The sequence below is a fragment of the Vicia villosa genome, linkage group LG5 (genome assembly GCF_029867415.1).
Source record: "Vicia villosa cultivar HV-30 ecotype Madison, WI linkage group LG5, Vvil1.0, whole genome shotgun sequence".
Lineage (NCBI taxonomy): Eukaryota > Viridiplantae > Streptophyta > Magnoliopsida > Fabales > Fabaceae > Vicia > Vicia villosa.
In genome coordinates, this window is record NC_081184.1 from 61410309 (window position 1) to 61427963 (window position 17655).

General features: G+C 30.3%; 1 protein-coding gene across 2 annotated transcripts; it reads left to right on the top strand.

Annotated features, from left to right (window-relative positions):
- The first annotated feature begins 5172 nt into the window (after positions 1-5172).
- Positions 5173-14015, top strand: LOC131601700 (serine/threonine-protein kinase CTR1). Of its 2 annotated transcripts, XR_009283797.1 has the most exons (16): positions 5174-6044; positions 6953-7254; positions 7341-7485; positions 7609-7712; positions 7882-8090; positions 8817-9185; positions 9616-9656; positions 11201-11269; positions 11374-11474; positions 11590-11674; positions 11784-11882; positions 12536-12604; positions 12703-12834; positions 13124-13218; positions 13310-13511; positions 13806-14015. XR_009283797.1 is itself a non-coding variant. In XM_058873564.1 (15 exons), the coding sequence occupies exons 1-15, from the start codon at positions 5448-5450 to the stop codon at positions 13416-13418; spliced, it is 2526 nt and encodes an 841-aa protein (XP_058729547.1). In that variant the 5' UTR covers positions 5173-5447; the 3' UTR covers positions 13419-13797. The 2 variants fall into 2 exon arrangements, 1 of the variants encoding a protein (XP_058729547.1); XM_058873564.1 differs by lacking the exon at positions 13806-14015 and having other exon boundaries at positions 5173-6044; positions 13310-13797.
- The last annotated feature ends 3640 nt before the right edge of the window (positions 14016-17655 follow it).

The window sequence follows — 17655 nt, forward strand, 5'->3', positions numbered from 1 at the left end:
GCACGTGTATTTTAAGATTGAAAACTATAATATTTATTAAAAGTTAATATTTTATTATTATTATTATTATTATTATTATTATTATTATTATTATTATATTAAGTTGGTTATTATAATAATAATAATTATTATTATTAATGTTAATTTTTAACAATTACATTACTATATCATGATATTTTTTATTAATATTATTTTATTTTTATTTTATTTTTATTTTCATTTTTTATTACAATAGTTTTGTTTTAATGACTTATTATTATCACTAAAATATTTATTATCAAATTAAAATTATCACTTAAAAATCAATACATTCTCATATGTTTTCAGTATCTCTTAAAATGACGTAATCATTATTTAAATAAATAATCTAAATAAAAGAAAATATATTATTAATGGTATACATAATTTTGCAAATTTTGAGGTATTGAGATGTTATTGTCATTAAAAATATTTAGTATCGGATGACAAATATGAAAAATTCAATAAAAATACATAGAAAAATGGGTGATTAGACACATATTTTAAACAAAACTTTTATAAATTGACCTATAAATCTAAAATATGTATATTTTGTTCTCCTGCACAAAAAATAAAAAAAAATGAACAATTATGATGACACATGTCAAATGAAAAATATAGAATATATAAAAATAATAGAGATTTATATTTTGGGTGTGGGTAATGATATACCTATTAGAGAAAAATATGTATATTTTGTTTTCCTACACAAAAAATAATAAAATAAAATCAACAATTATGATGACACGTGTCAAATGAAAAATAAAGAATATATAAAATTAATAAAGATTTATATTTTGGGTGTGGGTAATGATATACTTATTAGAGAAAATGAACACAAATAAAAAAGGATAGTAGAAATATATTTAAATTAAGAGGGAGAAAAATATCATATCACAATAATAATACATCATATCTGTAATAGAAAGATGAGTAATATAATGCTAAACTATTTAAAGGAAGAAATAGTTTGAAAAAAATTTAAATTATAATGCAAGTAAATTCTTTTCGCTTAGTTATGTTCCCAATGATCCGTGAGATTATTATATTTTTATCATTTGCTATTTTGATCTCAATGATTTGTAAGATCATTGGGAAAAAGATATGACTCTAATCATTTGATTTAAGATCTTACTCGTCCAATATTGTGCAAATTTTAAAGGAATACATATTTGCGAAATAAATTGTCAAAGTAAACCGATTTTGATTGATATTCTAAAACTGATTTTAATTAATTGAGGGGTTAAAAAATTTAATCAAAATTAAATATTTGTTTCAATGAAACCAAATTTAATTCTTTGTATAAATGCTTATTTTACCGATTTTAATTGATTGATATTTTAAAACTGAATTTAATTGATTGATATTTTAAAACTCACTTTAGTAATTTGAGCGGTTAAAAAATTTAATCGAACTTAATTATTCAATGCCGTAGAATATAATTATTGATTTCAATTATTTTGTTGTTTAGTATGGTATCCCTATTTTATTCTTTGCATCAAATTTATAATTATTTATTTCAATACATTTGTATAATTTAAACTTTATATATTATTATTATTATCATATTATTAATAGAGATGATTCAATATTATTTTTTATTATTATTAGTATTTTTTATTAGTAATTATTATTATTATTATAATAGTGTTAATTTAATATTTAATAAAATAAAGATGACAAAAATATATAATTATATAGTGTTAATATTAATATCGTTATTATTCATATTTAAACATTACAATTTCGAATCAATTATTTGGAATAATAAAAGACAAAATTGACTATTTTGATAAGTTACAACAATTGAAACAATATTTCAATTTACTCTTGCAACAGCTTGCAAGTAAATCACAATCATAATTAAAATATAAATATTACTTATATGAGAAATTAATATAATTTATCATAATAATAATAATAATACTGTTAGAATCATTTGTAACATAATTCAAGACCTTCAATATATGATGGTTAGAGACAGATACTTATATGATTTTTCACATGATTTTCAAATAATAAGAATATAAAAGTAGCAACAAAATAATTCTTCCTCCTTCTTTACGTCAGCCAGAAATAGTAGAGAAAACTATATCACAAAATCCTATAAAAAAATTATTACAAAACCGTATAGTTATAATATTTAGATAATTGATATAATAGAGTAAATTAAATCATAAGTCTGTCATATAAATTGAAGAATAGTTAACACATAGTGAAAAATAAGAAAAGGAAATAAAACATCGATACAAAAAAAAAATAGGTACCTTGTCTTTGTTTGGGTAGAAGAGGATGAAGATATACTGCAACAAAAAATAGTTGAAATATATATAATTACTACAATAGAATAAGTTGAGTTACTTGTCATATATAAATCAAATAATAGCTAAAATATATGAAAAAAAAAAGGAAAATATCAATACAAAATAAAAAATGAAGTACTGTCTCAACTCTCAACCTTATTTAAAGAGAATGATGAAGACCTAAAACAAAATATATAGTACAGACATGTAAAACTCATCTACCAGCAATGTATTTATATCCATAAGAATGATTATTAAAAAGACAATAACTCTTATTTTGTAACTCATATGTTACAAAAAAAATTGTAACTCACCGTTTTACCAATTAAAATCTATTATTAATTAATACTAATTAAATATTTGTATCCTAATTAAAATATATTTACTTTTAGCTTCATTATAATAATTTCATAGTATTGCAAATGAAGAATATTTATGGAATATATTTTAGCCAAGTAAAAAAATCTAGAATTATGAAATTTGTTTTTTTTCATGTAGAAGTTTATATCTATAAAATGAATAATAATAATCAATAAAAATATTGACTAATTATTTTTAATAAAATCTTGCCCTAATAATTTTTTTTACTCATATTAATTCTAGTTGGTCAATCGATTATTTTTAATCAAATATAAGTAAATAAAATCAAATATTATATATTATTAAAATAAACTAAGTTTATGAGCTAATAATATAAAATTTTACATATTAAAGTATTGACTTCAAATGTTTTAATATCAAATATTTTTTTTGGTAGTGAGACAATTTATTACAAATTATTTATTTATTATAATAAAATTAGGATATTAAATTGGATAAATGTGATTTGATGTGAAAAATAAAAAAGTGATAAAACTTCATAATTTTAATAGGTTTCTAATATGACTTTTGAATTTTTCATGGAAAACTATTTGTTTGACTTTTGAATTTTTCAATGTCTTAAGGTAAAAAAATTGTCTAACAATAATAGTAATAATAATAATAATATTAAAATATCATAATTTTATTTTAAATGCAATAATAATAATTTTTATTAATAAAATATAATTATTGAAGGATTAATAATAAAGTAATAACTATTTATTAATATTATTATACTATTACTATTTGATGTTATTGCTAGAAAGATGATTTAATAATATTGTTAAAAATATAGTGATTTGAAAGGTGCTTTTAATAATATTGTTAGAAAAATATAGTGGCTCATAAAAATTGAAAATTCTAAAATTATGCCACATAAGCATTATAGTTAGGATTGTGTTCAAAGTTGCTATAATCATGCCACATAAGCATTAGGGGCATTAGGGTTAGGATGACAACCTTGCATTTAGATTAAGTTGATAGTTAGGATTGTGTTCAAAGTTGCTATAATCATGCCACATAAGCATTAGGGTTAGGATGACAACCTTGCATTTAGATTAAGTTGATTGATAAATGTTTAATTATGCGCATTGTTTATTTAGGATAAAACTTAGATACAATTCTTTATGTGTGATTTTTATTATTTTCTAATAAAAATATGATAAGTGTATAATTTCCTCTTACACATATACAAATTTATTCTATTTTTATTCACTAAATGATAATTAAGTATATTTGTCTTATTTTTATTGGAAAATAGTAAGAACCATCCTCAAAGAATTGTACATAAATTTTTCCTCTTATTTATTTGTTGTCATTAAAATTATCAATTAACTTTTTAATTGAAAAATTAACAATCACGATGGACATATATTCAGTCAAATTTTGACATATACATATATTTGTAAAGATATTTCAAAAATTAATCTATAAAAATAATATGTTTACATTATTTGATTATACGTATGTGTAAAATTCTTTTACTATATTAATTTTTTTTAAAATTGTAAAAAATAAAAATAATTTTATGAGATTGAACAAAACGTCATATTAGTATATGTACACTTGCTTGCATGGATGATGTAATTATTTTTACATTTTCAACTAATGATAATTATATATTCTATCAAGTTAATCTATAAAATTTAAATTACTTATATAATTCAATACTTGAATGATATTTTTTATTGTGACACTCTATTACCATTAAACTCTTAGTTAAAAATAAATTTATATAATATTTACCTTATACAATATTTAATAACAACTTTCTGACTTAAAGAAGCGATAATAAAGATCATTTATAATTTTGTTATTTTATAATCTAAATTACTTCTTACACTTTATTTTGTTAAAATCAGCATGTTTTTAAAAATAAAATAATCATTTTTACTTTTTTGTTACTGACTCATTTTTATGTTTTGATTAATGTTAATAAAAATATATTTTATAACATATAAACTAAAATATTTATTTAGATAAACAAACACAAAATAATTCCGTGTTTTTTAAAGATTTTAAAATCAAATATCTAAATTACTATACAATAAAATACATTTTTTAATAATATCAAATATTTCTTTTTACAAAATATAGCAAAGCCGGAAATCCACATCACTATCATCACCCTGGCGGCATGTTCCATTCCATCTCTAGGCGCCACTACTGAACTAATTTTACCAACACAAACATGGTCACACGCGAAAGCTAAATCCACATCCATATCAATATAACCAGCACTTGCGTTTACTCTCATCTCATTTTCCAAACTAGATTCAGATTTGTCAATAACAACACATACATTAACTCTAACGCCGGCCGATAATAATAATAATAATTTACAAAATCCAACTGGTTCATATATTATTATTTTTAATAATTTTAGAAATTAATATATATTATTTTGGTTATTCAAACAAAAAAGTCATACTTACTATTTAGAGACTATTAAAAAAATGCAACCAGGTGAATTGAACCAATACCGGGTTTCTTTCCCACTGAATCAAAAAAACCAAAACGTTTTCAAAATTATTTTTATTTACGATTGCGCCACCGAATTAAACAAACAAAATAAAAAACTCTCTCTCCGGTACACCAATCCCGTAGAGAGAGAAATTTCTTTCCACCGTTCTCAGTTACAGTTATCAGATTCTAGAGAGAGAAATTAAATAATTAAAATAAACTTCAACTAGAGCAATGGAAGTTTTAGGGTTTTGTGACTGAAGAAAGAAGAAAGAAGAAAAACGGTTATTGTGATTGACTTCGATGGAAATGCCTGCGAGAAGATCTAATTACTCGGTACTGAGTCAAGTTCCGGACGATCCGTTTTCGTATGCCGCCGGCGGTAGTGCTCCGTCGACTTCGAGCGACGGGAAAGCGAGCCGTGGCGGAAAGATGGATAGAGGTTTAGGTTTTGATTGGGAGTTAGTTGGCGATCATAGGTTGACTCAGCAAGGGAACAATCGGATCGGGAATTTGTACTCTTCTATCGGGTTACAGAGGCAATCGAGCGGGAGTAGTTACGGTGAAAGCTCGTTGTCTGGTGGAGGGGAGTACTATGCGCAGACGCTGTCGACGGCGGCGGCTAGTGAGGTGGATGCATTTGGATATTTGCAGGAGGATGGATTTAAGGTTGGTGAGGTGAGGAATCAGTTGTCTGAGGGGCCGGGGTGGACGGGTGGATCTTCCGGGAAGAGCTGGGCGCAGCAGACGGAGGAGAGTTATCAGTTGCAGCTTGCGTTGGCGTTGAGGCTGTCGTCGGATGCTACTTGTGCGGATGATCCGAATTTTCTGGATCCGGTGCCGGAAGAAGGTTCTTTGAGGTTATCGTCTTCGCCGGAGGCTTTGTCTCATAGATTCTGGGTATGTTTTTGTTGTGCTTTTCTTTGAATTGCGAGCTTTTGATTAAGGTCAATGGCTGTGACTGTACATATATTTTGACTGTGGATATAATCTGTTACCGGCGTATATAGGACTTGAATGGAGGGGAATTGCTTAGTATAAAACTTAAGAAACTTTGTTTGTTGTATGGGATTTAATTAACTTTGAATCATTTATTATATGGGATATAGTTGAACTTTGAATCAATTGTTGTAGGGTCCTTTTATTCAATATGTTTTTTTTGTGCTACTTCATTGGAAAAATATTTGCCATTGGCATTCTCACTGAATGAGGATGACTATCTTATCTTATGCTGTCACAATTTTCACTTTTAATTTGCACTTACTTTGCTGGGAATTCTGGGAAGTGTTGCTAGCTATGTAGCACCGACACCTGCACTGTTACTTGTGATTATGTTTAATTTATTCATTTTTTCATATTGTTATCGGTGTTGCCGTGTTAGTGTCGGAGTCGAGTTCGTGATGTTCGTGCTTCATAGGTTGCTAGAGTATCTACTACTGTGACTTGCGTGCGATTATCATAATGCTCATTCTTGAGTTGAATTCTTTTACTCCCTGAAGAAATGCTTATCTTATTGTTGTCCTGCAGAAAAGTTCAAATAGATAATTTTAATGTTTGTGGAGTCAGACAAATATTGAAAATACTACTTAATGTCTTGACATTGTTGCTGTTCAACTGAATGTGCTTTGTGTATAATAATCATTTCTTGAAAGATGAAATTGAAATCGACATCTCAGTTTCTTGAACGGTCCTCCCCTCTTTAGGATTTACTCTACCACTGATATTTGAAGGTGGGAAATGTTTCATTGTTGCATTTATTGTTAGATATGTGAAAGTTAATAATGTCTTTTGTTATTAACGTACACCAGGTGAATGGCTGCCTATCGTACTCTGATAAAATCCCCGATGGATTTTACTTAATTCATGGGATGGATTCCTATGTCTGGACTGTGTGCACTGATCTGCAGGAAAACAGCCGAATCCCATCAGTTGATACTCTAAAGTCTGTGCATCCCCGCATCGATTCTTCCCTTGAAGTAGTTTTAGTGGATCGGCACCATGATGCCAGCTTGAGAGAACTGCAAAACATAGTTCAAGACATTTCTTGTAGCAGCATAACAACAACAGAGGTTGTGGATCAGCTTTCGAAGCTGGTTTGCAACCGCATGGGGTGAGCCTCCTTGGCTTTCATAGCTTGACCTATTTAGTTTTTTATCTGGTCATGTCAGTCTAACTATGTTTTATTGCTATAAGAAGGGGTTCAGCTTCTGCTGGGGAGGATACATTTCTTTCTTTCTGGAGAGATTGCAGTAATAACCTGAAAGATTGCTTAGGATCTGTTGTTTTTCCCATAGGTAGTCTATCTGTTGGCCTCTGCAGGCATCGTGCCATATTATTCAAAGTAAGTCTTTAATTCTTGTCCGGAGTTTAAGGTGGTGATTACTCATGTTGACGAGTTTTTGTCCGTGTGGGTGGACTGTAGTTAACCTCTTATGAATGATTTGCCGTATGTTTGTTATTTTAGGTACTAGCTGATGCCATTGATTTACCATGTCGAATTGCAAAGGGATGTAAATATTGCAAAAGAGATGATGCTTCTTCTTGTCTTGTTCGATTTGGGCTTGAGAGGTATATGCTTTATTTTCCATGTACATACCTTTATGTTTATAAGTAGAGATGCAATCTTATTAGCCATATATAACTTTCTGCAAGTATTATGTATATTAACTAACATTTAAATAGATTTTCTTAAGAGTAATATTCTCATCACCTCACATCTTACATAATCTAATGATAGGGAATATCTTGTTGATTTAATTGGGAAGCCAGGACACTTATGCGAACCTGATTCTTTGCTGAACGGTCCATCTTCCATCTCATTTTGTTCACCCTTGCGCTTTCCAAGACTTAAATCAGCTGAAACTACAATTGATTTCAGGTCACTTGCCAAACAGTATTTCTCAGACTGTTTATCTCTTGAGCTTTTCTTCGACAACAGTTCTGCAGGTAGCATTCAGTTTTTTTTAAAAGTTTTTGGTATTCTAAATCTGGGCTTTGTTCTTGTTTACATTTGGCTTGAAGGATCTACTTGGAGCTTATTGTTGAATTTATCAAGAATTTAGGATTAGACCTCCCAGATCCTTTTTGTTTTTCTCCCCATCTTTTCGAGTGATAAAACTTCTCTTTTAAGCAGGTTACTCTGAATAAATATTTTTTTTGTTTACCAAACTAGGTATGAACCTAAATAACATGTCAGTGTTGCGATATTCTTATTTGAATTGAACTCTATTCGTTTGCTGTTTTGAGCAGTTTATACAAATCAAATCAGCTCTTAGTCTCTTTGCAGATTGAAATTTGAGTTGATATATATATTTTTGAGCTAGAAAGACTATAAGAGAAGTTTTTAAGAAAGATCTTTAGATTAACGATTTGGATAGAAACATGGTCCTAGATAGAACATTATGGTGAAAATTCATCCATGTAGCCGATCCCATTTAGTGGGATAAGGCTTGATTGTTAGATTTTTGAGCTATTGATCTAATGTTTGATAAGTTTGTGAGTTGATAAAATAAAAGCAGTCCCTTCTTATAGATGTTTCTTTTGCAAGTCAATTATTTGTTATTTTGTACGTGCGATCCTATAATTTGATCCCGTAATCTGATCCTATAATCTGATATGCAAATATATACATATGAACTGTTACTAATGTAAGTTCTGGAGTTTCCATTTCAGAACAGTTCGATGGGAAATGCAATGAAAGGAATAACCTTAAGCCAATTTCGAGTGACATTAACAGAAGTTCTCAACTTCCTTTGTATCCGCAATCTGCTCTTCCGAGCACACATGATCAAGCTTCTGAAACATATATGTTATGTAACCCTCCTCAGAACTATATAGACTCGACAACTGTGGGCAAGTATCCACCTCCTTTAAAGCATAAGCGTCCTGTTTATATTGCCAATGATGATGTCATTGAGGGTAGGAGGTTTGTCGAAGGAAGTCAACTGATTCCTAGCAAGCCTACTCGAGAAGTTGCCTTTGACATGGAGGATTTAGCTATACCCTGGAATGATCTTAATTTAAAAGAAAAAATAGGATCAGGTACATCTTTATAAATTTCAAATAATTTTTAAAAAGTCTTCCTTTTTTTTGCGGGGATAAAAGACTCATACTTAGCTTTAGTAAAAGTGAAATGGATGTTGTCCTTAGCAATGGCAATAGTAAAGGAGAAAACAAGAAAAAGAAGCTAGCTCATTATTGCAACAGAACTCCCCAATTCACATGCATATCTGTTAGGGAGGTTTTGTTAAAAAGGTCATGGTTAAACCTTAATAGAAACCATTTGAAATAATCTTTCCAATTAAACACAGCTCTACATAAATACCCCACCAAAAAATTGACTTGCTCGTACCCTACTTCGTAAAGTTAATCAATAAAATCTGATCTTTACCTAATTGACAAAGTAATTAATGTATTTGTGCAATTAGTATTTGTAGTCATTACTTGAAAATGACAACATATTGTATTTCAGGTTCTTTTGGAACTGTGCATCGTGCTGAGTGGAATGGCTCGGTAAGCCACTTTTTCTCTTAATAATAATTCACACTGTATAAGTAAATCAAATTATGGTTGTCTGACTTGTTTTGTTGAAAATGTAGGGAAGGAATGAAAAAGGGAAGATAATTTATATTTAATACACTATGCAATAATTTATATCAAGTACAAGTATAGTACCACAAAAACAAGTGGACAAGTCCTGTCCAATAAACATTATGTTAAGCCCATCCCAATTTACATCTAGTGCAAAACCAATCCTCATTACTTTTCTCCGTTGATTTTTTTAGTGCCCAAGTCTTTGCATTGGTAAATAATGCTAATTATATGTGTGTGAGTCTATCAGTGCATGAATACTATCATTTTGTAAGTACAGAAGTAGTCATTACTCCTAAAGGTTAAGTGGTTTCAATATTTTTTGGAGCTTGTTTCATAAGCATAAGAGCTTATGAACTAGTCAAGACTCTACTGGTATTGGAAAATAGGTTTAAATATGCTATTAGTTGAGGATATAAGGTTGGCTTGGTGGTTGGTGTGGGGGAGTTAAAGAGTAGAGTGATACGGAGGTCGAGAGCTTTAATCTAACCCAACCAACAATATAATAATAGTTGATACTAACATTTTTTTTTTCCAAAAAATGTCCCTTTTTGGTTTTAGTCTTGTAATCTTTTCTCGTTTAGTCTGATATTTATTTTTGCTTTAGTCTTTGTTGTTTTGTTTTGATCTCTATAATATTTGAATCATGTTGAGTTAGTCCCTAAAAAATAAAATTGATATCATATTTTAGTGATTTGAAGCAATATTATCAGGTGATTACAATGTCTAGTTTACTCTGAACTGAAGCACATATTATAGGGACTAACACAATAACAAGGATCAAAAGTAAAAATATCAATTTTTTAGTGATCACATTTTTTTAAGGCACTAAACATTTTTCTTTGGTTTTTGTAAATAACGCTTTCTAGCTGGACCAAGCATTATAATTATGGTCAAGAAACACTTCACCTGCAAATGTATTTATATCAAATGAAATGTTACATATGTAGTTTAAGCATCTTATCATAATTATTGTCTCCATGTTCCATTTGTTCCTGAAATGGCTGCTTCCAATATTTTTATGCCTGTGTCCAGTCAATTGAAAATAATTGTTTGATGGACAGAAATTGCTTGAGCATGAGATATTTTTCAAAACAAAGTTGATGATTTCATAACGACCTACCGGTGTGTACTTCAAAACTATGTCTTTCGCCCATTTGCCATCGACATAATATCTTGTTGTTTTTGCTTGTTGACTGATGCAAGCAGACACCTGTTTGCAGCCTGTTGGTTAATGGCAGTCCATTGATTTCATATTTCCTATTATTTCCTTTAGTGTGGCGACTAAAGTACAACATTGCCTTTATGGACATATTTTTTTGAGCTACACATCAAATGACATATTTTTAATGCTTATCGCCTTTTACTTCTCTGTTTCTATTTTAATTCTTTTATGACTGCTTCTTCTTTCTACTTTTTATTTGTTTTATATTTTTTTTCAACCCTTAACGCATAACTAATTGCAGGATGTTGCTGTGAAAATTTTGATGGAGCAAGATTTTCATGCTGAACGCTTCAAAGAATTCATGAGGGAGGTATGCTTGAAAGTTCTAACCATGTCTCAAGCAGAGAAAACATAATTGCTCTTTGAATAGTTGCTTGCTGTTTATTTGATCTGTATTCTAACTTCTCTTGCCAGGTTGCAATAATGAAACATTTGCGGCATCCAAACATTGTTTTATTAATGGGGGCAGTCACTCAACCTCCTAACTTATCAATTGTCACAGAATATTTATCAAGGTTTCATCTATGTCACTAACTGTCCCTAATCTTTTTCTACCAATAGATGGAAATTTTCCAAGGCTATAGGATCCTTTTAACCTTGAAATTCTAACAGATTTTGAACTAAGTGCAGGGGTAGCTTATATAGGCTGTTGCATAGACCTGGTGCCAAGGAAGTTTTGGATGAAAGGCGTAGGCTTAGTATGGCTTACGACGTGGTATGCATTTAAACAATTGTTTTGTTTCTGGTTTTTATTAATTTTTGAATTTGTTATGTGATAATGGTTGTAATTCATTCATAATTATTTGTATTTTTTTCGTTTACAGGCAAAGGGGATGAATTATCTTCACAAACGCAATCCCCCAATTGTTCATAGAGATCTGAAATCTCCAAATCTTCTTGTTGACAAGAAATACACTGTGAAGGTGAGAATGAAGCTCCTGTAGGGCCTGTTTGACTTAGCTTATTCAAGCTTAGCTATTGACATAAGTTTTGTGACATTGTTTGGGAGATCTTATCAGAACATTTTTCATAAACTTTTTTGAACTTATTTTAATAAATTATCCTAGATAGCTTATGAAAACAACTAATAGTATATTAAAACAATTTAAATTTATTTTATCTTTTATTATAAAAATAACTTATGCAAGCTTATTCATGAGTTTTTATTTTGATAAGCACTTATGCTATAAGCTGCAAATAAGCTGTTTATCCAAACAGGTCCTATATCTAGTAGACTTAAATCTAAAGAGTTTAATGGAAATAATAGTTGTCCTTGAAAGTAATATTCTGATTCTCTATTTCTTTCCCTGCATCATTCATTTGCAAATAACCTTGTATGGATACAAGCCTGTAATTAGTCACCAAACTTCATCTCTTTTTTAATATAGCATACAATGGTATTTTTTTTATTTGCCTAGAAAGATAAAACAATGAAAAAACTATAATTTCTTTAAACAATTATCAGTTTTTTTATTCTTTAATAAATTGCACGATTGATATTTAAATTTGATTTGGAACTCAATTTTCTTGGATATATGGTTTTTTGCTCTTAAAAATGGCAACGCCATTTCTCTAGGTTTGTGATTTTGGGCTTTCCCGCTTAAAGGCCAATACATTTCTCTCTTCCAAGTCAGCTGCTGGGACTGTAAGTTTAAAGTATTTACAGATATTTCTGTTTTGTGTCTAATGATTCAGAAGTTTGTTTTAAATAAAAGTTAAACTGTACTCCTTTTCCTACCTTAGCCTGAGTGGATGGCTCCAGAAGTTCTTCGTGACGAGCCATCAAATGAGAAGTCTGATCTTTACAGCTTTGGGGTAATCATGTGGGAGCTTGCAACATTGCAACAGCCGTGGGGTAATTTGAATCCAGCACAGGTTGGTTTTCTACCCGTAGCACCTAAAATTCAAGTATGCTTAATAGTTTCTATTATAAATTTATAATTATATTGCTTCAGCTTTTATGAAAGATTCACAAGCTCTGAAACTTATGAAAGTAAGAATATACAAAATAGTATGACATAGTAGTAATACGCCGTACGCGGTTTGTAATAGAAATTGAAAATGATTGCAAGAAATGACCATTTTAGAGTTGGTCATTCAAGAGTCTGTTAGAGTTGTTTATCTTTTATCACTTCAATATTCACAAATATGTACTGTCCTGTAGGTTGTTGCTGCTGTTGGCTTCAAGGGAAAAAGGCTCGAGATCCCACGAGAGTTGAATCCCCAAATAGCTGCAATAATTGAGGCTTGCTGGGCCAAGTGAGTATATGATTACATCAGCCATTTTGTATTTTAAAATTTCTGTGATAGGTTTTATTGATTTATACTCGATATGCTTGATTTACTGCAGTGAGCCCTGGAAACGCCCTTCTTTTGCCAGCATTATGGATTCTTTGAGGTCATTACTCAAACCCCCTACACCTCAACCTGGTATTCCAAACATGCCGCCTCTCACCTGAATAGCTGGAACGCCAAGTTGTTCTTCATGCACATACACAGGATTTTATTGGTTTTGATGTCTAACAGGATTATACCGTTTTAAGTGGTCATAGGTACGTGCCAAATTCCGTAACAGTCTTAACACAACACTAAATCTAGCTTTGGCATAGTGTTTCTCTGCTCGTGTTGCAGGGTAAGGGGAATACTATCTATTTGCAATCGGATATATATGATATTCTGATTATTATAGTTGTAGTGTTTAACTATTATTTGATTTGGTTTAACTAAGATGTGAATTGTAATCATCATGCTGAATGTGTTAAAAAAACTGAGGTTTTGTGGTGGCTTATAGCGTGTTCAACTTCTTGTGGTCAAACTAATGGTTGTTCATGTTTTTTTGGTTGCAGAGTTGAGTTGTATATTTCTTTTCTAATTGAGGTTTGAGAATACTGATTTTCAACGCAAAGCAAGGATACTCAATCTTTGTTGCAACAAAATTGTTTGATAGTATTTTTTTAATTTCGCCTAGAAAAGCTTAATTTTTTTTCTCAGAATTTTGATGTAAAAATTATTCCCATTGTAATTACATTCAGTTAATGATAAGTAACTTTACCTGCTTTTCTTTTGCATGTAAAGAAAAAAGATAATTGGTAGAACCCCATTCCCTCTAGGTTTACCATTCTATTATTAGTTTCTTTTTTCTGTTGAGAGTTAGGAAAATGCTGTGCTTTGTGCAAACACCACAGGTTACTGATCCCCCTGCTCAAGGAGTGTCTGGTGTTCACATGTGTCAGTGTCTGACCTATACATGAGTGATGTCTCTGGTAGTGTAACTCGTGTTTTCAGCGCTAAAAAAGATGATCACATGGTGGTTTTTTTTTTTTGATAAGCTCACATGGTGTCTTTTGAAGCTTCTAAATGATATTTGCATCTTAAGGACTGAAAGGTGCGAGCTGGACAACCCTATCTGCTCTACCTAATTGATAGAAACACTTTCCACCATCTTATCTGTTGTCTGACTTTTTTAGCCAAATAGGAATGGTAGTCTAAAGATTCGGTATTTCCATTTGTTTTTAAGGAAGGAATGGGCATTACTTCTAACAATGCTTCTTTTGTTCCTCCTATCGGTTTAAATCCCAAAACGAATTTTCTCTATTTGAAGTTCATGTTTCACAGGGCTGTATTTGAATATATAATGAAGAGGAGGAGAATAAGAATAAATGGAATGGGATGAACTGGATTATAACAAAGTAGATTCTTTTTTATTGTTTGGATATTTAAATAATACTTTCTCCGTTTTAAAATGAGTGACATTTTAGAGAAAAAAATGTTTCAAAATGAATGTCACTTTCACTTTTCAATGTAGTAATGATTATTATTATTTTTAATTGTGTGCTTTATTTAATCACTTTACAATAGTTTTCCAATATATTTATAAGGTTAATTTAGTAAAAGTGCAATGTATCATGACAATATGATTACATTTTGTGTGAAAAATTTTAAACGATATTCATTTTGAAACGTAAATTGTATACAAAAATAATGAAAATTGTACCAAAAAAAACAAAATAATGAATAATCAATTCACAACGTGGAAAACTATTTGTAAGTATAAAACTAATACTTATGATTGCATTTCTTTAAAAATAATTAATAGTTTATATTTTTAATATAATTTTTAAAAGAGAAAAAATGTTAAATGGTAAAACATAATCAAATTTAGAGAATTAGAAAAACACAAAAACTTATTATTGGTACAAACAAAAAAAATCACATATTAATTGATGCTTTACCAATAAGCTGGTCTTGTACCTATAAAGAATAGGATTCAAAAACACTAATGATTAAAATTATTTAAAGTGTAAAGTAAATATACCAATTATTAATTTAGAAAAAAAAAGGTAGATATTTTTACAAATAAGCTGGTCTTGTACCTATAAAGAATAGGATTCAAAAACACTAATGATTAAACATTATTTAAAGTGTAAAGTAAATATACCAATTATTAATTTAGAAAGAAAAGTAGATATTATAGGTAGTATATTTTAAGTTTGTGAGAGTAACAACTATTGATTTAAATTCACATTTGATGTACAATGCCTTTTATTTATCTTTATTGATTTCCCTATCTAATATTTAATTCATTTATAGATGTCAAGAAATTGATAAAGATAAATAAAATAGAAAATAGTAAATCATAAAATTTTAATAAAAAAAATTATTAAAGGACAAAATTTAGACAATTCTTTAGTTCTTACTATTTTTTAATGAAAATATAATAAATGTATCATTTTCTCTCACACATATGCAAATTTCTCCTATTTTCACTCATTAAATAATATTTAAGTTTGTTTAAAAAAAATAATATTTAAGTTTGTTTAAAAAAAATAATATTTAAACATATTTGTCATATTTTCATTAAAAATAATAAAAATTACACTTAAAAAATTGTACCTAAATTTTGCCTATTAATAAATTTATAGAAGTTTTTGTTGTCATCGATTACCTATCAAAAAATTAAATAAGACAAATAAAAAGTTGATTACAAATAGAAATTAAAGTAGAATAAAAGCAGTAACCAATGTTATACATGATTTAAAACAGTAAAATAAAGACCATTTGCAAATTTGCATATATTTATTTTTAATTTTAATGTCATTCCACAGTAAGATCGATAGCATTACTATCAACTATCAATAACAAGCACAAAAATTTAAGGACCAGCCACAAATATTTACAAATATTTGTGTACAATCATTCACAATTTTAATATCATGATAGGATTGATAATATTATAATCAACTATCTAACATCAAAAGAATTCACCTTAAAACAATGAAGACATAGAGAAATGTGTTAGTGGTGATAATGAGTGATAGAGAGAAGAAAAATATGAATTAAAAAAATATTTCAGTAATAATTAATTAATGATAAAAAAATGCAATTGGCTACATAAAAGAGAATAGGGAAGAATTGTCATAATTAAATGCTAGAAATGATATGTGATTAGCATTTTTCTCTACGTGATTTATTCAAGAAAGTTTCTTCAAAAGTTGTTAGGGTAGACCATTTTATTAAAATTAATACATTCAATTTGATTATGCCATGTGTCGGTCAAAGATCCAATAAAGGGAAATCTGCTTACCACTCTAAAAACAAGTTTAATGATGATTCGATTTAGGGGTATAAGTACTTCTAGATGCGTAAAGATTTACGGTACACATTTTTTTATATTTCACTCTATTTTATTTTTTGACTCTTTCAATGATTTGGACGTTAAAGTGCTAATCTTGTAGGTTCACCTTTGTGTTCCACTATACAGAGACTTGCAACATCGCAATTCAAGCATAATTTTGGTTCCTATCCAGAATAGTGGCGCAATATGTGGAAATCGACTTTAGATTCTCGCAAATTTCCATGATCAGATCTTGTCTGATGCGAAAGTCAGTTTTCCGGAACAGAGCAACGAGATAAGCGAGGATAACTGTTCTGGACTGGGCCAAGATTAGGCCCAACGCAGCTTCGGCCCACTTAGCCTCAGAGGCCCAAAACCACTCTGCGCTCTCCAACTAGACTTGGGGTGCTCATCTCCGCCATCCTCGGCGTAACGCTCCTCGGGCCACCAAGCGCCCGGCAAGGAGGTCCATCGGTAACATCCTCTCCGAGCCGAGGACCTTGCCCCTCGTAAGGCTCCTTCATATCCAACCCCCCGAATAATGCGGAGTCCACGTGGCCCCTAAAAGACCGCGTCTCCCTTAAACTTCGGAGCGGTTAACCAGGACAGAGGGCACTCACGCTCCTCCGATATTTCCGCTCAGGAAACCTGGCAGTCTCCTAGTTGGGCTTGGAAGTCCAACCCAATAGCGAGATCATGGCCCAGCGCTGGGGGCTATAAATACCCTCTTTCACTAGAGGGTCAGGTATTCACTTATTTCTTACTCTTAGCTTGTACTTGCACTCCCTTGCCCGTTTCCTTACTTTGGCATCGGAGTACCTTGTAGGTACACCCCCTCCTCACTCCTCGAAGACCCAGTTCCGAGCAGCCAGCGACGATTCTTCTGATCAGGTACGATCAGTGGCGTCGTCTGTGGGAATCTTGCTCCCCCTTCTTTAACAAACAAAGATCAAAGCTAATCCATTCACGATCGTCATGGCTGGCAACAACAACAACACCAACGTCCCAAACCCTGATCCCTTCCAGCTGCAACAGCTCATCGAGGGTTCCACCCCCGAGGGGACGAATCGGCATCGGCGGGA